The 27,599-nt window shown below is 38.4% G+C and overlaps 2 protein-coding genes across 5 annotated transcripts; one reads left to right on the forward strand and one right to left on the reverse strand.

Annotated features, from left to right (window-relative positions):
• The first annotated feature begins 1,338 nt into the window (after positions 1-1,338).
• LOC131136694 (putative helicase mov-10-B.1) lies at positions 1,339-18,931 on the forward strand. 4 transcript variants are annotated; one of them, XR_009131787.1, is made up of 24 exons: positions 1,339-1,565; positions 1,691-1,790; positions 4,210-4,391; positions 4,576-4,669; positions 4,735-4,876; positions 6,895-7,144; positions 7,265-7,375; positions 7,641-7,809; positions 8,679-8,821; positions 8,893-9,066; positions 10,919-11,031; positions 11,104-11,300; positions 12,571-12,668; positions 14,438-14,535; positions 14,628-14,726; positions 14,818-14,920; positions 14,995-15,112; positions 15,239-15,430; positions 16,402-16,473; positions 16,544-16,669; positions 16,737-16,825; positions 16,899-17,008; positions 17,101-17,739; positions 17,849-18,928. XR_009131787.1 is itself a non-coding variant. In XM_058083855.1 (23 exons), the coding sequence occupies exons 1-23, from the start codon at positions 1,435-1,437 to the stop codon at positions 17,145-17,147; spliced, it is 2,958 nt and encodes a 985-aa protein (XP_057939838.1). In that variant the 5' UTR covers positions 1,339-1,434; the 3' UTR covers positions 17,148-18,929. The 4 variants fall into 4 exon arrangements, 3 of the variants coding, with proteins under 3 accessions (XP_057939838.1, XP_057939839.1, XP_057939841.1); XM_058083855.1 differs by having other exon boundaries at positions 17,101-18,929; XM_058083856.1 differs by lacking the exon at positions 1,691-1,790 and having other exon boundaries at positions 1,424-1,565; positions 17,101-18,929.
• Positions 17,271-26,568, reverse strand: LOC131136724 (rho-related GTP-binding protein RhoA-D-like). Its single transcript, XM_058083914.1, has 5 exons — positions 26,459-26,568; positions 24,613-24,768; positions 20,664-20,784; positions 20,423-20,553; positions 17,271-20,339 (listed from the first exon to the last, which is right to left on the reverse strand). Exons 2-5 carry the CDS (start codon positions 24,766-24,768, stop codon positions 20,166-20,168), a joined length of 582 nt encoding a protein of 193 aa, XP_057939897.1. The 5' UTR covers positions 26,459-26,568; the 3' UTR covers positions 17,271-20,165.
• Between the last annotated feature and the right edge of the window lie 1,031 nt (positions 26,569-27,599).

Here is a 27,599-nt window from a genome sequence, read left to right on the forward strand (position 1 = left end):
ATTACCAAAGGTGGTGCCCAAAATGTCCGGTGCATTTTTGGCGCACCCACGCCTCCGTCCCTCTCACCGGCACAAGGGGCAAAGAGGTAGGATGGGTAGGGTGGGGTAGAGGTAGGATGGAGTGCCTTCAGGAACTACCAAAGGTGGTGCCCAAAATGTCCGGTGCATTTTTGGCGCACCCACGCCTCCGTTCCTCCCACCGGCACAAGGGGCAAAGAGGTAGGATGGAGTGCCTTCAGGAATTACCAAAGGAGGTGCCCAAAATGTCCGGTGCATTTTTGGCGCACCCACGCCTCCGTTCCTCCCACTGGCACAAGGGGCAAAGAGGTAGGATGGGTAGGGTGGGGTAGAGGTAGGATGGAGTGCCTTCAGGAATTACCAAAGGAGGTGCCCAAAATGTCCGGTGCATTTTTGGCGCACCCACGCCTCCGTTCCTCCCACCGGCGCAAGGGGCAAAGAGGTAGGATGCGTAGGGTAGGGGTAGAGGTAGGATGGAGTGCCTTCAGGAACTACCAAAGGTGGTGCTCAAAATGTCCGGTGCATTTTTGGCGCACCCACGCCTCCGTCCCTCCCACCGGCGCAAGGGGCAAATAGGTAGGTATAGGGGATAATGCATTTTTGCTGCATATGCGTATGCGTCAGAGTATGTTTTGTTATTATCCGAAAATGCTTATTATGCGTTCACTCCTTTTTCGTTTCAGTGATATCGCTCTGGCTGTTTGATACTTTGACCTCTCCATTGTGACCCTTTATAGCCATCATTGACATTTACTGATGTTTGTCTCTGTGGTTGTCATTGCAATTGTTGTTGTTTTGTCTGTATTGTCATTTTTGTATCCCTGCTTTTTGGCTTTTAGGCCTCTGAGTACTTGCTTGCTAGTTTTTTTTTTAATTATTTTTACTATCTTCACTTATGTTTAGTGTTTGTCTTTGTTGGTGTGTACTTCTCTGTGGAAAAACGATTGGTTAATCGGTAACATATTTTTACCTTTTAGAAATACTGACAACCCCGCCCTACGCTTTTACTTCTGTTTCCTGGATAATCCATCTTACTTTCACTTTCCAGTTTGTGGATATACGGACAACAGAATAATACTTTGTCACTGTATGAGTCAGTAAATGACACATTAAAAGCTACTTCTTGTGTAGTTTTTATTACCATTGTTGTTCTTACTGTATTTCATTTGTTATGATTTCATGGTTAAGTTTCGTTTCCTCCGCTAAGAGGTGATGCATATGACTGGTGCGTTTGTTTTACACATCGAGACTGCACTGCACGTCTACCAATCGCAGCATGGCTACATAGCACCGCCCTCGTCGGCTGTGCTTGAAGAAGTATGTGACGCCGACGTGGGACTTGAGCTTGACCATCAACACATCCGCATCTGAGACAAGACAGTCGATTTAATATTCCTACCGAGGGCAGACATTAATATGTCAGAAAAGAAGAAGGCAAGCCACGAAGTTGGGCTCCGCTTTTTTGGGTTTCTCAGGGAAACCGATCGAGCAGCCATTCGAGCTCGAGCCGAACTGAAGGACATTTATAACAACGAGTTCAAAGCAGCGTAAGTGTTATGATAGCTTCTTATGTATCTATACGCGTTTTAGTCTGCTTTAGAATATAACAGCTTCGTATGTCTCTTTACGTCTTTTAATCTAATTCACAATGTCTCGTTTTTGTGAAATTCAGGAACGAGACCAAAGTTCCAAACTTCAGCAGTGTCCTGTTTGCCTTGAAAATGTCGAAGAAAATTCAAGTGGGTCGCGATTATATTTTCGTCAGGTCCAGGGTATGTTCATTCTTTTCGCACTTTGTCGCTAAAATTGCCTTTTAAAAAATATATATTTACGATTGAAATGCTTCCACACAATTGTTCCTATTAAAGGCAATGTCTTAGCGAAAATGTTTTCACATTAATTAGCCATAGGAATAAAATGTTTCCTATTAAAGGCAATGTCTTACCGAAAATGTCTTCACGTGAATTAGCCATAGGAATAAACAGTGCGTCAATTCCACCTTAAATGTCCCTTTAAGCCAACTTCAGAGTCATTTACAACCAATGAGGCATTCACTGACAACGTTGAAGTGTAATATATTACAACACTGGGTTAGGTACATCTTTATGATACAAGTATGGACATTTTGGAAGACTGGTTGAGTTGCCAGGCCAGAGATAATGCGGAAGTTTGACTTGGAGGGGTGTGGACCCAAATATTCCGCTTGCATTCGGTTTACTCGCAATAACGGAGTTATTCCGACAAATGAAAGCAAAACTCGGGGAAGCCGGTTTTGTATAATTTTGATATCTGTGTGATTATAACGGTGGAATATTCCTTTCCTTGTATACCATTGTTTTCGGAAAAGTCATTCAGAAAGATTCCAAGATTTGGAAAGACGAAAAACTCGTCATGTAAACGTGGCGAGTGACCCTACCCTACTTATCTATTTATCAGTGCTCATGTTTAGTTTATCAAAATGTGAAAATGTATGTATAATATTTCAAGTTACCGTATTTTCCGCACTATAACGCCCACTTAAAAGTCTTTAATTTGTGGAGGGTTTTATTATATTTGATATTCCATTCTATTTGAGGCAATTTAAGGCAAAATAAGGTTTAAGGTACCTCTGTAATATGGAAGTGGTTTGGTTTTTCTAGAGACCATAATAATAAAAGCAACGGTGATGGCCAAAGGTGGGAACACGACAACTAGACCATAGACCAGGGGTGGGCAAACTACGGCACGGGGGCCACATCCGGCCCGCCAAGTGCTTGAATACGGCCCGCCTGTTCTTTCCAAAGTATTTCATTTAAACTCAGCATACAACCTGGCATCAAGTAGCTGGTTTATCAATTTCGTTATTTGATGTGGTCTGTTGTTTACAAAATGCTCCTAAAAAAAGGGACACAAGCACATAATAATAATAATAATAAATATAAAAAAATCTATATTTTCCAATAATATTAAATAAATAATAATTATATTAATAATACAATCAATAAAATATTATTAATTATTACCATTAATAATATTAATTAATAATAATATTAAATTAAAAATAATTATTAATATTAATGATATTAATTAATAATAGTACTAAATTAAAAATAATTATTAAATAATCATTATTATTATTATTATTATACATTTAATTTCTAACACACTTACAAATAAATAAATAATTTCAATAATAAATAAATAATTTAATAAATAATAATAAATAAATAATAATAAAAAAAATAATAAATAATTTCTAACACAAATAAATAATTTCAAAGTGCACATATAGCAGATTGCATGACACTTATACATGTAAAACGTGTGTGAAATATACGTGTAAAAATTACGTGTAAAATATTATAATCTGGCCCCCCCCCCGTCAATGTTGTTAAATCAATGCGGCCCACAAGTCAAAAAGTTTGCCCACCCCTGCCATAGACCATCTCAGACCATAGACCATTGTCAAATAGACAAAACGCCTGTTTTGGTTCACAATAAATACACTCGCTGTATTGCACAGTTTGAAATGATAACTATTATAATAACTTTTTATACAAGACACCACTGAATTTTAATATTATTATGATACATCCCCAAAATATGTGATACATAATCTAAATTATGAGTAATTACACAAAATATTGCCTAACCCTAATACAAGTGTATTTCGTTATATGGCTTAAGGTTTGTAGCGTTTTATACAATACTCTGAATTAAGATTTGATATTGTGATATCGTGATACAGCCAAAAATATCATGATACAGTATTCCAGAATTGGCGGCACAGCGGACGAGTGGTTAGCTTGCAGACCTCACAGCTAGGAGACCAGGGTTCAATTCCATCCTCGGCCATGGAGTTTGCATGTTCTCCCCGTGCATGCGTGGGTTTTCTCCGAGTACTCCGGTTTCCTCCCACATTCCAAAAACATGCTAGGTACTCCAAATTGTCCATAGGGTATGAATGTGAGTGTGAATGGTTGTTTGTGTATATGTGCCCTGTGATTGGCTGGCCACCAGTCCAGGGTGGACACCGCCTCTCGCCCAAAGACAGCTGGCATAGGCTCCCCGCGACCCTCGTGAGGAAAAAGCGTTAGAAAATGAATATTATATGAATATTCCAGAATTTCTGCAAATGGATAGATTGGTTTGCAATGAAGTTGAGCTACATAGCAAAATATGACATCCATCCACTGTTGATGCCGTGCACAGGCGAGAGCGCTTCTTGTAGACCAGTGGTACACACCCAACAGGCCGAGACCGCAGGAGGCCTCGAATGGAGCAGCCCGTCCATCTCCAGCTTCAGCTCCATCTTCAGGTCAGCCTGCCATGTCTGCAGATGAACAAAACAAGAGATTTGCCCAGCTCCTTGTGGAACAACTCAATACAAACAGGTAATCAATCATACGTACGAGCAGGTTTGACTTGTACTGTCTTGTACAAAACACCAGCAGATATATGAACGTGATATCAAAGTTAATATCGACTGTATGACGATAACATGTGACATGCCATTGTTGAGCGCATTGAGAGATTAACCTTGGGTTTTTGTTTTTGTTTTTTGTTTTACACCCACAGGCTTCACTACATTGCGGATAAAAACGGCATTGTCATCACATCAAACCATCACTTCAATGACGGATCAATTTGTATCGAATTACAAAAATCGGAGGTATCTTTCATGGACTCAGCCAAAGCACAAAATATTTATTTATGATACCCTTTTTCTTTCAACAGTGTGTGGTGAAACTAACTGTAGAAAACACTGGAACCGAAACTGTGGATTTTATCTACTACACCGTGTTGCACAAACTCGCTTGCTTCTCACTCTGTGATGAGCACAAAGTGACCAGAAAAAACCCACTTGCACTCAAACCAGGTAAAAAAAAATCCAGGTGGATTTTTGGGTTATGTTTTACCAATAATTGTAATCTGGATACTCACAGTCAATAGAACCTTTGAGGTAGAAATGTACGCATATTTCTACTTGTGGGAGGGTTGTAATTTGACATTTTTACCATGTGGATATTTTGCTGACTGCATAGTTTGGGGATTGGTTTTGGAGGTCTGTATAAAGGCCTAAAGAAGGCCAGCATTGTTAGTCCAGTGAACGGCGTCATGCCAAGGTTTGCTGTTCTTAAAACACGGATACTGTGTGTTGGTTATGGTTAAGAACCCTTCATTTGGGATGAAGATCTTGACAGACAGACATTTGGATACCCTCGCTCGGGGCCGGTGAAATATTTTCGAGTTTTTTTGTTCCATTATCCAATTTTAAAGGAGCCAGTTTACCCAAAATGGTCTGATGTGAATGTCTCCCGGAATGAAGGGATGGATTTATTGAAACTTTGTTGGTAAGGAACGTGTACAGGAACAAGGTTGTCTCACAGACCTTAAACATGGTAATGGTAATGGTAATGGTAATGGTAATGGTAACGGTAATGGTTTTATTTCATTTGAACATGCATCAGATTACAATTGAGTGCATCCCATAATCAGTTCCCAGTTCCACATGTCCAAAAGGAGTAGGAAGAAGCAAAGCTTATTAAATCCTACCCCTCCATCTGGTACTTTTACAATCAGTAACTGTTACATTTGTTCACGTCCTGCTTTCCTAATATCATTTAATTTTTTTTTATAATTTTTTAAAAATTTTTATTATTTTTTTTTATTATTTTGGAATGGATCAGATTACAATTGAGTGCATCCCATAATCAGTTCCCAGTTCCACATGTCCAAAATGAGTAGGAAGAAGCAAAGCTTATTAAATCCTACCCCTCCATCTGGTACTTTTACAATCAGTAACTGTTACATTTGTTCACTTCCTGCTTTCCTAATATCATTTAAGTTTTTTTTTTATAATTTTTTAAAATTTTTTATTATTATTTTGGAATGGATCTGATTACAATTGAGTGCATCCCATAATCAGTTCCCAGTTCCACATGTCCAAAAGGAGTAGGAAGAAGCAAAGCTTATTAAATCCTACCCCTCTATCTGGTACTTTTACAATCAGTAACTGTTACATTTGTTCACTTCCTGCTTTCCTAATATAATTTAAGTTTTTTTTATAATTTTTTTTTATAATTTTTTAAAATTTTTATTATTTTTTTTATTATTTTGGAATGGATCTGATTACAATTGAGTGCATCCCATAATAAGTTCCCAGTTCCACATGTCCAAAAGGAGTAGGAAGAAGCAAAGCTTATTAAATCCTACCCCTCCATCTGGTACTTTTACAATCAGTAACTGTTACATTTGTTCACTTCCTGCTTTCCATAATACAGTTTAATTTTTTTTTGATTTTTTAAAATAATGTACCTTAATTATTAATTATTAATTATTAATTATTAATTATTAATTATTAATTATTAATTATTAATTATTAATTATTAATTATTAATTATTAATTATTAATTATTAATTATTAATTATTAATTATTAATTTATTTTTGTTTTCATTATTATTATTATTATTTTAATAATGCATACAAGGTATCGAACATGGACACAACAATGTAGGAATTTTCTAGTGCGACTTCTCTAACCCGGAGCATTTTAATCATACAGATCAAAAATCAGTCCAAATCATAAAAGACTGAGTGGGCGGGGTTTTAAAAATGATTGACATTGAGTGGGTTAATATGCACACTAGCAAAAATACATACATACACATCTACAGTACTATATCTAATATCAGCAAAATCAAATAATAAGTGCTATACCAAACCATATTTGCCACGGAACGCCAAAACCTGGAATAAGGACCACCTATACTTATTTTGATGTATTATAACATTTGGCTACGACAAGTTATGTTATGTTTTAGTTATTGAACAATATGTTTATTATTATTTCTTAATATTTCTTAATATTTCCAATGTATACGTGATGTTGCAGGTGACACCTATGAAATCCAGGTTCTCTTCCAGATGAAGTGTGCCGGCAACTACCCAGCAACGTTGGCATTCGAATTCCAACAAGACTGGGAATCGTCCCAATCGTCATTCCACATTGTGCGTTATATTCAGGTTCACTATGTGAGCACTCTGGGAATGGAGCTGAAGCCGGTGGCACCTTTCAAACGCTCCCTTCCTAGCCGTTCGGCTGTGTTGGAATGCAAGATCCTGCACGGGCAACCACCTGAAGGGTAATCAAGTTAGGGCTGCAAGTTTTTTTTTTCAAGTGGAAATTCATTCAATTCAATACATTCAAGTTTTTGCAATGTATTACAATATTTGCTGTATATTTGCTTTGCTTTGATTTCCAGGATGTCAGAGAATAAACTAAAAAATGAAACTCCACTTGGCCTCTACCCAATGCCAGAACACATGCCCGTCCTAATCCAGTCTCTGAAGAATCGCACTCACTCTGCTAAAAGGTATTTTGATATTTATGAATGAATGAATGATGCTTTTTATTATTAAGGGTGGGAAAAAAATGGCCCCGTGTGGAAAAAGCGAGAAAGTGGTTGAGCCACCCGGCAACAACTGCAATCAAAAACTTGCAATGAGTCTCCAATTTTGTCCCACTCGTCTTTGTAGAATTACTGCACTGCTACCGCGTCTCGAAAGGAACTGAAATGTTGCTCGTATTTGTAATAAATGCAAAGTGTCCACATTAATATTTTCCTTTGCTTGTTGAAGAGATTTGCTGCAACGCAGTTTGACTTTTGAGAACTACGCCGCCAAGTTCCATCTGATGTTGTATCTGGAGGAGCATCAGATGCAGGTGGACATCAGGCGATACTTCATACCCAACAGCGACATGACGTACGCCACCATGGAGCGAGACGGGAAGCTGTTGATTCTGAAGGTTTTTGTGACTTTATTATTGACATTTGTATCGTTGTGGGATTTTAAACTATAAAATATAACAGAATTTTAACTACAAAAACTAAGTATTTCAGATCGGCGTCGCCTTTTGACCACCAATGCTTCAACTTCCGTCATGATTTAAACCAGGGGTGGGCAAACTACGGCCCGGGGGCCACATCCGGCCCGCCAAGTGCTTGAATACGGCCCGCCTGTTCTTTCCAAAGTATTTCATTTATTTAGTATTTCAGCATACAACCTGGCATCAAGTAGCTGGTTTATCAATTTCGTTATTTGATGTGGTCTGTTGTTTACAAAATGCTCCTAAAAAAAGGGACACAAGCACATAATAATAATAATAAATATAAAAAATATATATTTTCCAATAATATTAAATAAATAATAATTATATTAATAATACAATCAATAAAATATTATTAATTATTACCATTAATAATATTAATTAATAATAATATTAAATTAAAAATAATTATTAATATTAATGATATTAATTAATAATAGTACTAAATAAAAATAATTATTAAATAATCATTATTATTATTATTATTATACATTTAATTTCTAACACACTTTATATCAAATAAATAATTTCAAAGTGCACATATAGCAGATTGCATGACACTTTTACATGTAAAACGTGTGTGAAATATACGTGTTAAAATTACGTGTAAAATATTATAATCTGGCCCCCCCCGTCAATGTTGTTAAATCAATGCGGCCCACAAGTCAAAAAGTTTGCCCACCCCTGATTTAAACCAACGATACCATTTCTGTCGTTGTCAATCAGAGAAATATGTTCAAATCAACCATTTATGAGCTACTTCTGGCTTATTTTTTTTTGCTTTCCAGATCCCTGGTCTGTCTGAGAACCGCCCTTCTGTGCTGCGAGGGGATAGACTGATAGTTTACCCCCAAGAAGAAACTACTGTAAAGTACTGTGGTTACGTCCACAAAGTAGAAAGGGACTGGGTCAAACTGGGATTTCACTCAAAGTACGACAGTTACTTCAACTACCTGTCCAGAAACACTTAGCTCTTACTTACGCCTGCGAATGGCCTTGCAGGTTGTTGGATCAATTTATCGACGGCATGAAGTTCAGCGTGGAGTTCGTAATCAACCGTCTCATGCTACGTGTGCAGCACAGAGCGGTGGACCTTGCAATCAAATCCGGACTCGGAGAAGTGTTATTCCCGCAGAGGAAGCGCAACTTAAAGGTTCCTGAGCTCCCCGCACTCAAGTGAGTTGCACGGATGTCTCCAGAAAAATTTGACTCTCAAAACTCGAACCTTTGACCTGCACGAGAACGGGTATTTAAGGTGGCCAATTGCAAGTTGAATCTTCTCTGAAGAGTAGCACCATGGCAGCCGCAAAACCGTCACATGACCTGAAAGCAGAGATTGTTCAACATCATGGTCTAGGGGAAGGATACAAAAGCTAGCTCAGATATTTCAGCTAAGGAAAATAGTTTCGGTAACATTTTAAATCATCAAAATACAACAATACAACGTTGTTAGTTTTTTTTACTTCATAGTTGAAATAAGTGTACCCCAATGACAGCATCGTAAGCTAGCTGAAATTAACTAGTTTTCTCGTGTTGTAAAGCACAGAAAATGGAAATACATTTTTGAGTTGCACGAATATCTCCAAAAAAAATTTGATTCTTAAATTAGTTTGGTAAGCTCGTTGACCTTTGACCTGCACGAGAAAGGGTATTTAAGGTGGCCAATTAGGCCTCAAAACTGTCACATGACCAGAAAGCAAAGATTGTTCAACATCATGGTCTAGGGGAAGGATACAAAAGCTAGCTCAGATATTTCGGTAGCGTTTTAAATCATTGAAAAATACGGTTAATGCACGGTGACAGCATGTATATCAAACAATACAACGTTGTTAGTTTTTTTTACTTCATAGTCGAAATAAGTGTACCCCAATGACAGCATCGTAAGCTAGCTGAAATTAACTAGTTTTCTCGTGTTGTAAAGCACAGAAAATGGAAATACATTTTTGAGTTGCACGAATATCTCCAGAAAAAATTGATTCCTAAATTAGTTTAGTAAGCTCGTTGACCTTTGACCTGCACGAGAAAGGGTATTTAAGGTGGCCAATTAGGCCTCAAAACTGTCACATGACCTGAAAGCAAAGATTGTTCAACATCATGGTCTAGGGGAAGGATACAAAAGCTAGCTCAGATATTTTGGTAGCGTTTTAAATCATTAAAAAATACGGTTAATGCATGGTCACAGCATGTATATCAAACAATACAACGTTGTTAGTTTTTTTTACTTCATAGTTGAAATAAGTGTATCCCAATGACAGCATCGTAAGCTAGCTGAAATTAACTAGTTTTCTCATGTTATAAAGCACAGAAAAGGGAAATACATTTTTGAGTTGCACAAATATCTCCAAAAAAATTTGATTCTTAAATTAGTTTGGTAAGCTCGTTGACCTTTGACCTGCACGAGAAAGGGTCTTTAAGGTGGCCAATTAGGCCTCAAAACTGTCACATGACCAGAAAGCAAAGATTGTTCAACATCATGGTCTAGGGGAAGGATACAAAAGCTAGCTCAGATATTTCGGTAGCGTTTTAAATCATTAAAAAATACGGTTAATGCATGGTCACAGCATGTATATCAAACAATACTTTGTTAGTATTTTTACTTCATAGTTGAAATAAGTGTATCCGAATGACAGCATCGTAAGCTAGCTGAAATTAACTAGTTTTCTCGTGTTATAAAGCACAGAAAAGGTAAATACATTTTTGACCTGCACGAGAAAGGGTATTGAAGGTGGCCAATTAGGCCTCAAAACTGTCACATGACCTGAAAGCAAAGATTGTTCAACATCATGGTCTAGGGGAAGGATACAAAAGCTAGCTCAGATATTTCGTTTTTTTGATATACAATACATTTTTGAGTTGCATCATCTTGAACATGATCCGGGGTATCCAAACATGGCAGTTTTTACGAGATTCGAATCAAACCTCGTTGAATCGAATCATCAAATCCTGCAATTGATTATTCTAAGACAATATTTATTCTTATCCACTAATGTACATGTCTGAGATCACCATCTTTTATTTGTTGGTGTAGATTATACGACAGAAAGTTGGAGGATAACCCCGAGCAGTATAAAGCGGTGTGTCATATCGTAGCTGGCACCTCCAAACCTGCTCCGTACCTGGTGTTTGGACCACCCGGCACTGGTAAAGAACGGGGTATTTTTCTCCTGATTTCAGATGATGTCCTCTCTCAGGTGTTTCTTTTGTCCTTTTTAGGTAAAACTGTCACTTTGGTGGAGGCCGTCAAGCAGATCGTGAAGACCCAGCCGCATTGCCGCGTTTTAGCCTGCGCTCCCTCCAACAGTGCGACTGATCTCCTCTGCCTGAGGATTTCAGAACATGTGGATAAGCGTTATTTGTACCGCATGTACGCTTGCAGCCGTGATCCACAATGCGTCCCCAAGGAACTCAAGGTCGGTGGAGAGAACCAAAAGCTATATAGATAACATTGTACTGTTTCAGTAGCTTGTTCTGTTAACATCAGTGACCTCTAGTGGACATCACAATGTAGTGTTAACATAAATGATTTACTCTAGTGACCTCTAGTGGACATCACAATGTAGTGTTAACATAAATTATTTACCCTAGTGACCTCTAGTGGACATCACAATGTAGTGTTAACGTAAATGATTTACCCTAGTGACCCCTAGTGGACATCACAATGTAGTGTTAACATAAATGATTTACCCTAGTGACCTCTAGTGGACATCACAATGTAGTGTTAACATAAATGATTTACCCTAGTGACCTCTAGTGGACATCACAATGTAGTGTTAACATAAATTATTTACCCTAGTGACCTCTAGTGGACATCACAATGTAGTGTTAACATAAATGACTTACCCTAGTGACCTCTAGTGGACATCACAATGTAGCGTTAACATAAATGACTTACCCTAGTGACCTCTAGTGGACATCACAATGTAGTGTTAACATAAATGATTTACCCTAGTGACCTCTAGTGGACATCACAATGTAGTGTTAACATAAATTACTTACCCTAGTGACCTCTAGTGGACATCACAATGTAGTGTTAACATAAATGATTTACCCTAGTGACCTCTAGTGGACATCACAATGTAGTGTTAACATAAATGATTTACCTTAGTGACCCCTAGTGGACATCACAATGTAGTGTTAACATAAATGATTTACCCTAGTGACCTCTAGTGGACATCACAATGTAGTGTTAACATAAATGATTTACCCTAGTGACCTCTAGTGGACATCACAATGTAGTGTTAACATAAATTATTTACCCTAGTGACCTCTAGTGGACATCAGAATGTAGTGTTAACATAAATTACTTACCCTAGTGACCTCTAGTGGACATCACAATGTAGCGTTAACATAAATTATTTACCCTAGTGACCTCTCGTGGACATCACAATGTAGTGTTAACAAATTACCCTAGTGACCTCTAGTGGACATCACAATGTAGTGTTAACATAAATGACTTACCCTAGTGACCTCTAGTGGACATCACAATGTAGTGTTAACATAAATGATTTACCCTAGTGACCTCTAGTGGACATCACAATGTAGTGTTAACATAAATGACTTACTCTAGTGACCTCTAGTGGATTTCTGCATGCAGCGTCACACTAATTGGGAAATTGTGTGTTTTGCTGTGCTTTACACGTATGACCTTTTGTGTGCACATTCATTGTGTTGACCGCACAGGCATGTTGTAACCTGAACGGGGAGATTTACATTTTTCCTCCCAAAGAGGACCTGATGAAGTATAGAGTCATTGTCACCACTCTGATCACCGCCGGAAGGTAGTATAAGACTCACTCGTTGATGTATATGACCTTAATTTGTCGTATGTGTACTACAGTAGCCATGTTTTTCTTTTCCCGAATGGAATCTTTTTGAATGACCTTTCCGAAAGCAATGGTATATACTACATGGAAAGGAATATTCCAATCTACATGCGGCGCTATAATCAACCAGAATAGTAAAGCGAAAACATCAACATCATGTGATACCGACTTTTTCGATTTTTTTTTTTACTTGTTGGAATAACTCCATATTGCCATTTTTTTTCCTTAGTTCGGTCTTGAAATTTAGTTTGGAACAAAAACAAACTTTCCGCAGCCGTCCAGTGCCGATTGCTCGCCTCCATTTTTTTAAAAATCGAAAAACGTCTGGAGCTGCGTGCTCGGCACATGTTTTATATTTTATACAGTAAACCTCGGATATATCGGATTCAATTGTTCCCACTGGTTTTGTCCGATATAAGCGAAATCCGTTATATGCGTATACCGGAAAATGTCCGTTTTACGCATATATGGGATTTATATCCGGTATATGCGTAAATGGAGTCGAGGCTGTCCCACAGGCTATGTGCGCTAGCATCAGTGTAATGTGCGTAAACATGAACAAATGCTGGGGCTCAATTGTGAGTCTTTATACACATTCATGGCAAACGGTACATTTCAGTTTGGTATGACATATTAGTTTCATATGTGGATGTCGGTACCAGGTACATTATTTAAAAAAACAAAAAAAACAACAAAAAACCCTTAAACTGTATTATGGAAAGCAGGAAGTGAACAAATGTAACAGTTACTGATTGTAAAAGTACCAGATGGAGGGGTAGGATTTAATAAGCTTTGCTTCTTCCTACTCCTTTTGGACATGTGGAACTGGGAACTGATTATGGGATGCACTCAATTGGAATCTGATCTACAGTGAACCTCGGATATATCGGATTCAATTGTTCCCACTGGTTTTGTCCGATATAAGCGAAATCCGTTATATGCGTATACCGGAAAATGTCCGTTTTACGCATATATGGGATTTATATCCGGTATATGCGTAAATGGGATTTTATCCGTTATAAAAAGGCACTTCCTTGACTATGTTTCCAATGTACCTGGACGCGCAGGCAACGCTGCAAACGCTGCAAATGACGTCGTATAGCGGCCTGTCACGATTCGGCGAATCGGAGCGCCATGATGCGGCCATCCGATATATGTGAGGGAAATTTCATGGAAATGCATTGGAACGGGACTGGAGATTTTGTCCGAAATAGGCGAAATCCGTTATAAAAAATCCGATATATGCAATGAATTTTTATTGGAAAAAATCGGTTCTTTTTTATCTGTCCATTGTGAGCGAATTTCCGATATATCCGAGTCCGATATATCCGAGGTTTACTGTATATATATTTTCTTTTTTAATAAAAGTGGACGTGCGAATGGCGTATAGAAGGGTTTAGATTCCGTTCCGCAGATGGCGCTAATGCACACCAAAGCTTTCGACAACTTTCCGATTGAGCGGATACAAGATACCTCAATCGGATCGGGGAAAGAAATATTCCACTTCTGTGAATCCGATTTATGTATTCATTCGGATTGGCACTTTTCTTTGGGAATGAGGTGAATACAAAGATTAGATTTTTTCCGTTTTAGCAAATAACCCGAATGGAATTGGAATATTTGGGTCCATGTAAACGTGGCTATTGTTAGCATCAAGTGAAAATTGGATCCCATTCAGTTGTTTAGTTGAAGCTAATCCCGAGTGGTATTCTGGTATTCCTCAGACTGGTCTCAGGAAACCTCCCCATCGGTCATTTCACTCACTTTTTTGTGGATGAGGCCGGACACGCCATGGAGCCCGAATGTTTGATTCCACTGGCTGGTAAAAAGTCGTTAAGCAGATGTCTCAAGTGCACTGAACCCGTTTCGTTTGTTTAGTTTGACGTGTTCTGGATTTGCCTGATTGCGTTCAAGGGTTGCTGGATCCAAAGACCGGGCAGGTGGTCCTAGCTGGAGACCACAAGCAGCTTGGACCGATTGTCTCATCGCCCCTCGCTCAAGGATTTGGAATGGGTAAAGGGTCCTCGGTAGCATACTACATCCTAACGGTGATTGTGTGTGCGTGATGGTATGGAACTATAATATTCCCTACCGGATTTTGCAGACATTTCCCTCTTGGAAAGACTGATGAAAGATGTTCCTCTGTATCAGAAGCAGGATGATGTGTTCGACAACAACTTTGTCACCAAATTGCTGCGTAATTACAGGTGTTACTACTATGGAAATCCGGCTAGTTTTTGCTTTTCTGGACTTCAGTCATTAATATCGGTGTCCTTATTAGGTCCCACCCGGCCATTTTGAAAATTCCCAACGAGCTCTTCTACGATGGAGAGCTCCAGGCCTGCGCCGATGAAATTAAACGCAGCTACTTCTGCAAATGGGAACACCTGAAACAAATGGTATGGATATGGATGAAGCTGAGATGGTGGGTGCTTCCGCGCCAAACATGTTCGAGAACCACTTTTATCAGATTTTTTCCAGAGCTGGAATGAAATAACCGCACGTCTTTTCACTTCCTGGACTAGGACTTCCCGGTGATTTTCCACGGGGTGACAGGCCTCGATGAACGAGAGGCCAACAGCCCGTCGTACTTCAACAGAGCGGAGGTGGATGTGTTGATGTACTACGTGAAAGAAGTACTGCAGAGCAGCGGCAAAAAGGGCATGGCCCGCATCTCTCCCAAAGACATCGGCATCATCGCCCCCTACAGGAAACAAGTAAGAATTCCTCTTGTTGAGGAATTTAATGTAATTTCATGTTTTCTGTGAAAAAGATCCCATTGGAAATGAATGGGCAAGTTAAATGGCGCCCTCTACTGGTGAAAAGATGTTCCATTCTTGAATCACTGCTGATTCTACAGCAGGGGTGGGCAAACTACGGCCCGGGGGCCACATCCGGCCCGCCAAGTGTTTGAATACGGCCCGCCCAATCTTTCAAAAGTATTTAATTTAAACTCAACATACAAGCTGGCATCATGGCCTGAGCCAACCTTTTGATGGTTGTATCAATTTCGTTGTTTGACAAGCACATAATAATAATAAAAATTAAAATAATAATTATTATATTATTATTATAACTATTATGATTATTATATTTATTATATTAATGCTAATTATTATATTAAATATATATACTAATATTGTTATTTGCATATTTTACATAATAATAATATAATAATTATTATTTTAATTTTATTTTAATTATTATAATATTTTATTATTTTTAAAATAATATATATTATTATTATAAATATTATAATAAATATAATTGTATATTATAATATAATAAATATAATTATAAATATAAAATAATAAATAATAAATAATAATAGCAGATTGCATGACAATTTTACAGATACAATAATACCAGGTGGACTGTTACATGTAAAATATATAGTCTGCCCCCCCCCCGGAAATTTTGTTATATCAATGCGGCCCGCGAGTCAAAAAGTTTGCCCACCCCCGTTCTACAGCATAGACACGGTTCGGGGGGGGGGCGGAGACCGGTAAGTCTGGGCTGAGACTGCTGCCCCCGTGACCCGGATAAATGGAAGAAAATAGATAGATTTGATGTTTTGTTGTTATGCAAATTTCAAGCGACCGAAATGGAGCATGAGGGGATAGAAAATGAAAGGAACAAGAACGGGAACAATGGAGGAATGTTTTATATTATACATTTTATTTCACAGGTGCAGAAAATCCGTCAGGCCCTGGATAAAATTGAGAAAGATTTCAAATTAAAGGACATGGCATCCCTGAAGGTAAGGTTCCGTAAAATAATGAAGCAACCGTTTGTCACACTGAAATTAATTAATTGTCGTGTTTTATCAGGTTGGTTCCGTGGAGGAGTTCCAAGGTCAGGAGAAGAGAGTGATTTTGGTGTCGGCGGTGCGGAGCAATCGCAAATACACCGAATACGACAAAAAGTTCAACATCGGCTTTGTCGCCAATGCGAAGGTACCATCGGGCGCCACAACGCACGATGTGATTAATCTTCATTTCAACACTTCATATTCTTGACCAGAGGTTCAATGTGGCCGTGACGCGAGCCAAAGCCCTTCTGATTTTGATCGGAAACCCGTTTGTGCTCCATGCCGATCCGGTATGGAAGCGGTACGTGTCACATCATAAGATGGCACATTTTTAATCGGAAAATCCGATCAAATATTATCGACTTATGCTACAGCTTCATAGAGTACTGTAGAGACGCAGGGGGCTACGAGAACTATTATCTCGAGGAAGATGGTGAGGTCAAGGCAAGGCTCTCAGCTCTCTTCCAGAAGCTTGACCTCAAAGGTAACGCAACCCCTCAACTCCTTACACTTTGGAAAGTTTTTTTTTTTTTTTTTTTTTTAAAGATCCTAATAGTTTGTCCTCTCTCCAATCAGACGCCGGCGACTGTCGTCAGATTGAGATTTCCCAAGTCGAGCAGTGATGAAATTTGACATCTGAATGTGAACTCCAGAAAATCACAACACACCGATTTTAATAAATTAACCAGAAAATGCATCATAACCTTCACAATACAATAATTACTCCAGACTCCACATAACAAAAAAAAAAAATTTATTATTGAATCACGATGGTGTTTCCTCAATGCATTATAGTACACTTTATACTGATATTAAATACATAAATCAACAATATCAATGGAATTTTTCCAGTGTCTTATTTTCTACAGGAGGATGGCATGTTGGTCATTATTGTATAGTATTATATTGTACAAGTATTATAGCAGTATCTTTGTATGTGTGTCTCTTTAGGAAACAGTACGGACAATCAAAATCAAAATCTTAAGACCAGTTGGAAAAATTGCTAGAATTTAATTTTTGCATATTTGGTAATGGTTGTATTTCATTTGAACATGCATCAGATTACAATTGAGTGCATCAGGAGTAGGAAGAAGCAAAGCTTATTAAATCCTACCCCTCCATTAGTAACTTTTACATTTGTTCACTTCCTGCTTTCCTAATTTTTTTTAAATTTTTTTTTTAGGCAGAGCTACAACATGAAAAAAGCAAAAAGGGGTGAGTCTGTGTACATTTTCTCATCAGAGAATATAATTGTTTTGTGGCAGTTTTTAAACCTGTGGGACCTGTTATGCTCATTTTTTGACCCTTTTTTTTATTATTGAAGGTGTGGACTCCTATAGAGCAGCTACACACAATAACCCCGCACGGAAAACTGCACCTATTCCAGCTGTATTTCCTTTTAGATTTGTGCTTCCGGCCAAAACGGTCTGTTTTCATTTATTGTTACAGAACTATGAACCATTATAAGGAGGTCCGTCTCTCTGTGACATCACAAAGGGGGCAGTTTTACCACGCCTCTTGAAACTAAGTGTTTTGAGCCATCTCAAAACGTCTTTTAGGGCTCACTTCCGAATGCGCAAATCTGATTATGTGAAACTTTGGCATTTTTTAAACACCAGGATACAACATTCTAACTATATTTATAGGTCAGAAAAGTGGAAAAATAAAAATAGGTCCAGTTTTAAGATTCTGATCAGGTCATTATAGTATACAGCGACACCATGATGCATGCGTACTGCACGTTCGTGAGGGTGAGATATTCTAAGCCAAAGGGTCGAGAACCTTTTTGGCTAAGAGAGCCATGAAGGCCAGATATTTTAAAATGTGTATCTGTGAGAGCCATATACATTTTTTTAAACATTGAATGCAATAAAATGTGTGTATTTTTATGTAAGACCAACAGTTTTAGATATAATGGGCTCTAATTACGTAGACCAGGCACACTACCCCACGCTAATGGGGTGTGGCCAGCACACTTTCGTGAGCAGCGCAGTGTCTAATAATAAATCAAATACTTGTTGCCATTAATGCAACTTCTGCTGCTGCATGGTTTTGCACCATACTCCGTACACATATTTCATTCTTTTGGCCATCTTCGTCAGAAGGCGTAGTTCTGCAGCTTTAGCTAGGTGACTATTTGACTAAAGGAGGAAAGTTTACATTTACATGTTGACATCTCAATGACCGAGGTAGACTACCGCATTACCCAGTAATAATCGAGTTTTGGTGTTTGACCTGGAAAATATCATCAGGAAAGATAGATATGGTCGGCCGTATTGCAGTAGAAAAGAGATGGACGGATTAACCCTTGTATTATGTTACGGGTCAATTTGACCCGTTTCAGTTTTTGTGTTGACCAAAGTACTGGTTATCCTTTCTTTTTCTTCATGAAATTTTGTGACTTTTCCTCATCTAGGGTCATTAACACAAAAACTGAAACAAGTCAAATTGACCCGTAACATAATACAAGGTTAACTAGCATGATTTGTTAACCCTTGTATTATGTTACGGGTCAATTAGACCCGTTTCAGTTTTTGTGTTGACCAAAGTACTGGTTATCCTTTCTTTTTCTTCATGAAATTTTGTGACTTTTCCTCATCTAGGGTCATTAACACAAAAACTGAAACAGGTCAAATTGACCCGTAACATAATGCAAGGGTTAACTACCATGATGCTAGCATGATTTGTTAACAAATCATGCTAGTTAACCTTGTTAACCTTAACTGAAACGGGTCAAATTGACCCGCAACATAATACAAGGGTTAACAAATCATGCTAGTTAACCTTGTTAACCTTAACTGAAACGGGTCAAATTGACCCGCAACATAATACAAGGGTTAACAAATCATGCTAGTTAACCTTGTTAACCTTAACTGAAACGGGTCAAATTGACCCGCAACATAATACAAGGGTTAAAATGCATAAGAAAGTTGTTGATTTTGAATATTATTATATTATCATTTCTGTCATGGTTTACTTTAAAATGTTAGCAAAAATACATTTTTATTGTGGTAAGAAATGCTTGAGAGCCAGATACAGTCATCTAAAGAGCCCTACCTGGCTCCCGAGCCATAGGTTCCCTACCTCTGTTCTAAGCGTTGTATCTGGGACAACGGCCCACTGTCTTCACTCCCGGTGCCGGCTATCACCACGTGCTACAATACCTGCTTTGAATGCGGATGCGGATTTGAACGAGTAGGGGAAATCTCTCCGCACCTCTAGTCAACAAATGCTTGTAAGACCGAGTAGCACAAACGACATGTTAATTTAAAGAAACGCAGCGAGTACACCATTATCTGTATGTGCTCACCCATCTAAATTATCCGTATCCATACTCGGAGTGGCTAAAAATACATGATCCGTAACGGATACTCGTTAATAACATCCCTAAAAATCAGATGTTAACGATGCGAGATCAAATGAAAAAAGCAATCTCATCACCTCACCAGTCATTTTAGAGGCACATGTGATATATTTGATAAGTAAATGCACATATAAATAATAAAAGAGTAGAAGGACGAAGGTGAAGCGCACCAGGCTGGTGCGCCATAAAAGTGCGCCAAGTCTTTCAAATCCATCAGCGGCGTAGCTGCATCGTGCATCTGTTGCGGTATCGCGGGGCGCTGCCCCGGCCGTACTCTTTACAGGAGCTGGCACACGTGCCTCTTCTTGCGCTTGCGAACCTGCAGCGCCGCTCTGGTGGCCATCTCGAAGACCTCGCGCACACCGTCCTTGGTCTTGGCCGAGCACTCCAGGTAGCTGAAGGCGCCGATGCGGTTGGCCATGTCCCTGCCTTCGTCCGACTTGACCGGTTCCTGCGGGTTGGACCGTGACAGACGGAGCTAGGTTAGAACGACGTTGCGGTCGCGGCGGCCGCAACGTGACGGTTGGCACGCGCCTGTTTCATCTTGGCCAGCTCTCGCCGTGTGTTTTCGTCATTCCTGAGGTCCTTCTTGTTACCCACGAGGATGATGGGGACGTTGGGACAAAAATGTTTCACTTCGGGCGTCCATTTCTCCGGAATGTTCTCTTTGAGAAGGGAGAATCAACATTCCGGCTTTTAAGGAAAACGGCGTACACGATTTTAAACGATTTTAAATGTGTATAAATGAATGCTACATCTTATAGCATAGCCTTACCGAGGCTGTCAGGGCTGTCAATGGAGAAGCACATGAGGATAACGTCGGTGTCCGGGTAGGAGAGAGGCCTCAATCTGTCGTAGTCTTCCTGACCTGCCGTGTCCCACAGCGCCAGTTCCACCTGGCAGGGGAGGGCAAGAGGAGGCCATCAGTGCTCTCCAAAGTAGGTGGTAGCTAGGACAACCGTTGAAATGGCTTCCATGGAAAGTAAATATTGTCCATGACCGGTTCATGTGGTCTCGTGTGTCCTGTTGGTGGTCAAAACTATTTCACACTTATAAGACTTAATGATATGTAAAAACGACTAAACGCAACTAACGACCAAGGCACATATATTTAGAGTAGTTACTTACTGGGGAACTAATGAGTAGAGTAGTTACTAAGGCACATGCATTTAGACTAGTTACTGGGGAACTAATGACTAAGGCACATACGCTTAGAGTAGTTACTTATTGGGAAACTAATGATTAGAGTAGTTTTAAGGCACATAAATTTGAGTGGTTACTGAGGAACTAATGACTAAGGCACATATATTTAGAGTAGTTACTTACTGGGGAACTAATGAGTAGAGTAGTTACTAAGGCACATGCATTTAGACTAGTTGCTGGGGAACTAATGACTAAGGCACATACGCTTAGAGTAGTTACTTACTGGGGAACTAATGATTAGAGTAGTTCTAAGGCACATACATTTAGAGTGGTTACTGAGGAACTAATGACTAAGGCACATATATTTAAAGTAGTTACTTACTGGGGAACTAATGATTAGAGTAGTTCTAAGGCACATACATTTAGAGTGGTTACTGAGGAACTAATGACTAAGGCACATACGCTTAGAGTAGTTACTTATTGGGACACTAATGATTAGAGTAGTTCTAAGGCACATAAATTTGAGTGGTTACTGAGGAACTAATGACTAAGGCACATATATTTAAAGTAGTTACTTACTGGGGAACTAATGATTAGAGTAGTTCTAAGGCACATACATTTAGAGTGGTTACTGAGGAACTAATGACTAAGGCACATATATTTAAAGTAGTTACTTACTGGGGAACTAATGAGTAGAGTAGTTACTAAGGCACATGCATTTAGAGTAGTTACTGGGGAACTAATGACTAAGGCACATACGCTTAGAGTAGTTACTTATTGGGAAACTAATGATTAGAGTAGTTCTAAGGCACATAAATTTGAGTGGTTACTGAGGAACTAATGACTAAGGCACATATATTTAGAGTAGTTACTTACTGGGGAACTAATGAGTAGAGTAGTTACTAAGGCACATGCATTTAGACTAGTTGCTGGGGAACTAATGACTAAGGCACATACGCTTAGAGTAGTTACTTACTGGGGAACTAATGATTAGAGTAGTTCTAAGGCACATACATTTAGAGTGGTTACTGAGGAACTAATGACTAAGGCACATATATTTAAAGTAGTTACTTACTGGGGAACTAATGATTAGAGTAGTTCTAAGGCACATACATTTAGAGTGGTTACTGAGGAACTAATGACTAAGGCACATGTATTTAAAGTAGTTACTTACTGGGGAACTAATGATTAGAGTAGTTCTAAGGCACATAAATTTGAGTGGTTACTGAGGAACTAATGACTAAGGCACATATATTTAAAGTAGTTACTCACTGGGGAACTAATGATTAGAGTAGTTCTAAGGCACATGCATTTAGAGTGGTTACTGAGGAACTAATGACTAAGGCACATATATTTAAAGTAGTTACTTACTGGGGAACTAATGAGTAGAGTAGTTACTAAGGCACATGCATTTAGACTAGTTACTGGGGAACTAATGACTAAGGCACATACGCTTAGAGTAGTTACTTATTGGGAAACTAATGATTAGAGTAGTTCTAAGGCACATAAATTTGAGTGGTTACTGAGGAACTAATGACTAAGGCACATATATTTAAAGTAGTTACTTATTGGGAAACTAATGATTAGAGTAGTTACTAAGGCACATGCATTTAGACTAGTTACTGGGGAACTAATGACTAAGGCACATACGCTTAGAGTAGTTACTTATTGGGAAACTAATGATTAGAGTAGTTCTTAGGCACATACATTTGAGTGGTTACTGAGGAACTAATGACTAAGGCACATGTATTTAAAGTAGTTACTTACTGGGGAACTAATGATTAGAGTAGGTCTAAGGCACATGCATTTAGAGTAGTTACTGAGGAACTAATGACTAAGGCACATACGCTTAGAGTAGTTACTTATTGGGAAACTAATGATTAGAGTAGTTCTAAGGCACATACATTTAGAGTGGTTACTGAGGAACTAATGACTAAGGCACATGTATTTAAAGTAGTTACTTACTGGGGAACTAATGATTAGAGTAGTTCTAAGGCACATAAATTTGAGTGGTTACTGAGGAACTAATGACTAAGGCACATATATTTAAAGTAGTTACTTACTGGGGAACTAATGATTAGAGTAGTTCTAAGGCACATACATTTGAGTGGTTACTGAGGAACTAATGACTAAGGCACATATAGTTTGACTTAATGATATGTAAAAAGTAGGGCTGTCAAAGTTCACGTGTTAGCATAGCATTAGATCGACGCACGTTGACGCTGTAGCCACAAGCTGGAACAAATAAGCAGAAACGAAGAAAGAAAACGAGTATTTGGATTGTTAAACTGAGCTTCAAAGCCCTGGCAGATGGCTCTAGTAGCAAGACCCAAGTTATTTGGTTCTACTCTCATCACGGATTACATGGCCTGCGTGGAAAAACCATAATAGGTCTACTCTAAGACGTTTTACATTTTACAACTTCGCAGAACTTCAGACTTTGAATTTGTCCAAAAATATCGGTATATATATATATCGTGTATTCAACGTAAGTATATTGGGATATGAGTTTTGGTCCATATCAAACTGCGACAGCCCCAAATGCAGCAAAAATCGGGGGTTTTCAATCTCCTCAAATCTCCAATATAAGATATAGCAGATGGCTCTTGTAGCAAGACCCAAGTTTTTTTGGTTCTACTCTCATCGCGGATTACATGGCCTGCCAGAGACCGGAGCAGTGTAGGTCGCTTTTAATCGCGGCTCCAATTAAACATGAAAAAAATTGTGGGATTGTATTGTAATAAAAAATGAATTTCTATGTATTATAATGTGTTTTAAAAGAGAAATGTATTTTCATTTGTACGTTTCATGAAGGAAAGATGCATTGTGGCAAATCTTTTAATATTAATCCTTTCTGAATGATCCTAAATAGGCTTTTTTACTCACAAACATTTAGAATTTAAAACCAGTATCGTATATAAATCTTATTTTTGCGCTCACATTTTGTATTTGCTGAATGTTTGTGGGCGAGTTTAATAACTATTGTGCTAATAATATAGAAAAATAATAATACAATAATATGCTTGCTGACTATTGTTTTAAATAATGGCCGAAAGTTATGAAATTGATATCCCTTTCCATAAAATTTCGGTATTTCTACCTGCGAGTAAATGTGATTAATTCTGAGTTAACTGGACAGATTGCGATTAATCGCGGTCAGATATTTTAATCGGTTGACAGCCCTCATAAAAAGTAAAGTGTTTCTTGCTTTTACTACCATCGGCCACTAGGTGTCATGCGTTGTCCGAGTTCAGCTGCTAGCTGCTAGCTGCTAGCTGCTAAATATTCCGCTGGATGAGGTTTAAAAAGTGACATCATCGTGTCGTCGGCGAGAACGGCAACTTCAAGTATTAGATGTCGGATCCCGCCACATTCCCAGAGGGACTGGAGCGGGAAACAGGAAAGAGGACATTATTCATTACACGGGGGTCGGGGGGGTTTCCCAGCCGGTACAGGAAGGTGGCGCACATCCATTTCCTGTTATTGACTGGCGTTCAGCTGTGGAATTACAATGAAAAGTCCCAGAGTACTGCCGCGGCCTGGAGTACTCGCGCTTCACAGTAGTACCCAGCACCATGTACCTGTTTGCCATCCACTTCGATGTCGGCAATGTAGTTCTCAAAGACGGTGGGGACGTAGACCTCCGGGAACTGGTCCTTGCTGAAGACGATGAGGAGACACGTCTTACCGCACGCGCCGTCGCCGACTATGACCAACTTCTTCCTGATGGCTGCCATCTGCAAAGACGTTACATTGGGAAGATATGGCAGATATATCAGATTTTTTATTATTATTATTATTATTATTATTTTATTTTGGTATACATCAGATTACAATTGAGTGCATCCCATAATCAAATCCTACCCCTCCATCTGGTACTTTTACAATCAGTAACTGTTACATTTGTTCACTTCCTGCTTTCCATAATACAGTTTAAGGTTTTTTGTTTTTGTTTTTTTTTCTTAATATACACATATATACATATATATATATTTCCTAATGTCATTTAATTTTTTTAATTTTTTTTTGTATTATTTTTTTAATTTTTAGTATTTTTTAATTTTATTTTTTATTTTTATTTTGGTATGGATCAGATTACAATTGAGTGCATCAAATAATCAGTTCCCAGTTGCACATGTCCAAAAGGAGTAGGAAGAAGCAAAACTTATTAAATCCTACCCCTCCATCTGGTACTTTTACAATCAGTAACTGTTACATTTGTTCACTTCCTGCTTTACATAATACAGTTTAAGGTTTTTTGTTTTTGTTTTTTTTTCTTAATATACACATATATACATATATATATTTCTTAATGTCATCTAATTTTTGTAATTTTTCAAATTATTTTTTGTATTATTTTTTTAATTTTTAGTATTTTTTAATTTAATTTTTTATTTTTATTTTGGTATGGATCAGATTACAATTGAGTGCATCAAATAATCAGTTCCCAGTTGCACATGTCCAAAAGGAGTAGGAAGAAGCAAAGCTTATTAAATCCTACCCCTCCATCTGGTACTTTTACAATCAGTAACTGTTACATTTGTTCACTTCCTGCTTTCCATAATACAGTTTTTTTTAGCCTTATGCATTATTTTAGCTGTTTGAAGATGAACTATATCAGCAAGTTGAAGTATTAGTGATTTTAGAAATAAGGAGTTAGTATGTTCTCTGTAGGCGGCATTATGAATTATCCTTACTGGCCTTTTTTGCAGTACATTTAGCGAGTGAAGATTGCTTTTTATAGTTATTAGCCCATATTTCCACACAATAAGTAAGATATGGTAGAACCAGAGAAAATTAATGAGTGGATACTTGTAGCATACAGGTTTAGCTTGATTGAAATACATTATTTTTGCTGTGGGCACATAAAAGAGACATAAGTATCTGCATCACTGGAGCCAAGCAGCACAGTAAGGGTGTGGTGGCTCAGATTCCTCCGGACAAACAATTTAGCATTATTTCAAACTAGCCCAATGGTCCAGTCACTCAATTCGTTCAGAAAATTCTAAATATAGAGCCATATTATACCGGAAATGTCGGATTTTCAAGCCACCGCAATGTTTTGGTTCAATCGTAACTTTATTGTCCAAATTTCACCGTCGGTGACGTCATCAAATGAGGCTCCTCGTGCTAGTAGTGTCAGGGTTGGGTTCAAGGTACTGCTAAACTTTTAACGTCTAACCTGTTTAAGAGGGAAAAAAACACCTTATGGAATAAAATATGACGCGTTAATATTACTTCGAAGAAACGTTTAAAAGCATTAGTCACCAACCGAGGGAAACTTCTGGGAAAAAGTAACAGGTTTCAACAAGTCAGCGAGGTACTGCTGCTAGCTAGCTAGAGAGCAGCCGCGGTTCAATTTTGACCTCAAAGTCACTTTTTGTCTGTGTAAGTTATTAGGCTTTTTAAGAGTTTTTTTTCGCCTACCTTCGCCGAAAAAAAGACTTTCAAATTCGGAGGAGTTCCGTGTTTGCTTGGCTAGGCGTATCAGCGGCAGTGTGCATGAAACAGCCCAGAAGAAATCAGACGCATTACCCTCCCCGGTTGCTGCGTTCAATTACAACTTGTAAACTTTGCTATCATTCCGTATGTTGGTTCGCGAGACAATAATTGCCGTTAATGTCAATGAATGTTTCCATGAATAACATTCCTCATTTTAAATATTAAAATGTCTTTCTAAATATATTGTTTTTCAGATCGTAAAATTGTCTCCATGTTGACGTGATAGGAGTGGAAAGTGGAAATAGTCCGATTTCACTGAATGCAACGTAGAATCCCATTGGTTGCGAGTACCAGCGTTCCCTCCCCCTGACGGTTATTGGATGACATCACTTTAGGAACATTTTGAAATATTAAATATAAAGATATATTTAGAATATTTAGATAAAAAAAACTTATTCCCAAATGAGCTGAACAATTTGATGCTGGAAGCATTCACACTATTACTTTACAGCACTGTTATTCCTGTCATATTACAGTGTAGTAATTTCCAAGTCTTACCACAAGAGGGCGCCCAAATACAAGGTGACTGTTATTATGATATGCTTTGTCCTTATGGTTGATTTAATTCTATTTCTCTTTGAAAGGTTTTTTTTTTTTTTTTTTAAATCAGAAACCATATGAACTAGTTCATGCTCCTTTACTTCTGTAGAGTATACTTGGGGGATTTGTAAACTAGACCTTGACCAAATAAAAAAGACTAATTTCTCCATAAGTTGACATTTATAGTCACCATCATTTCCTACCTCCTACTAATGAGAATGTAGACACAAGCGTTTTTTTTTTTCTTTCCAAAGCGTCTTTCATCTGGACTCCCTGTGGTGTCTTTTTTTTACTCGGTAATCAGCTGAGTAAAATACACTTCTGGGAGCTGAGAAAGATTGGGTATAAATTCCCCCTGTTGCTTCCCATAAAATACTCCCAAACTGCCAAACTCCCAAACTCATTATTCATGTGTGGATGTCATGTGGGAAATTGAGGAGATTGGAGAAGTGTGGAAAGGGAGAAGCAGGTGGGGAAGGAGGGATGAATGGATGCAGTGTGGAACCCCCACTGGCAAATGAACTGA

The sequence above is a fragment of the Doryrhamphus excisus genome, chromosome 10 (genome assembly GCF_030265055.1).
Source record: "Doryrhamphus excisus isolate RoL2022-K1 chromosome 10, RoL_Dexc_1.0, whole genome shotgun sequence".
NCBI classification, from domain to species: Eukaryota; Metazoa; Chordata; class Actinopteri; order Syngnathiformes; family Syngnathidae; genus Doryrhamphus; species Doryrhamphus excisus.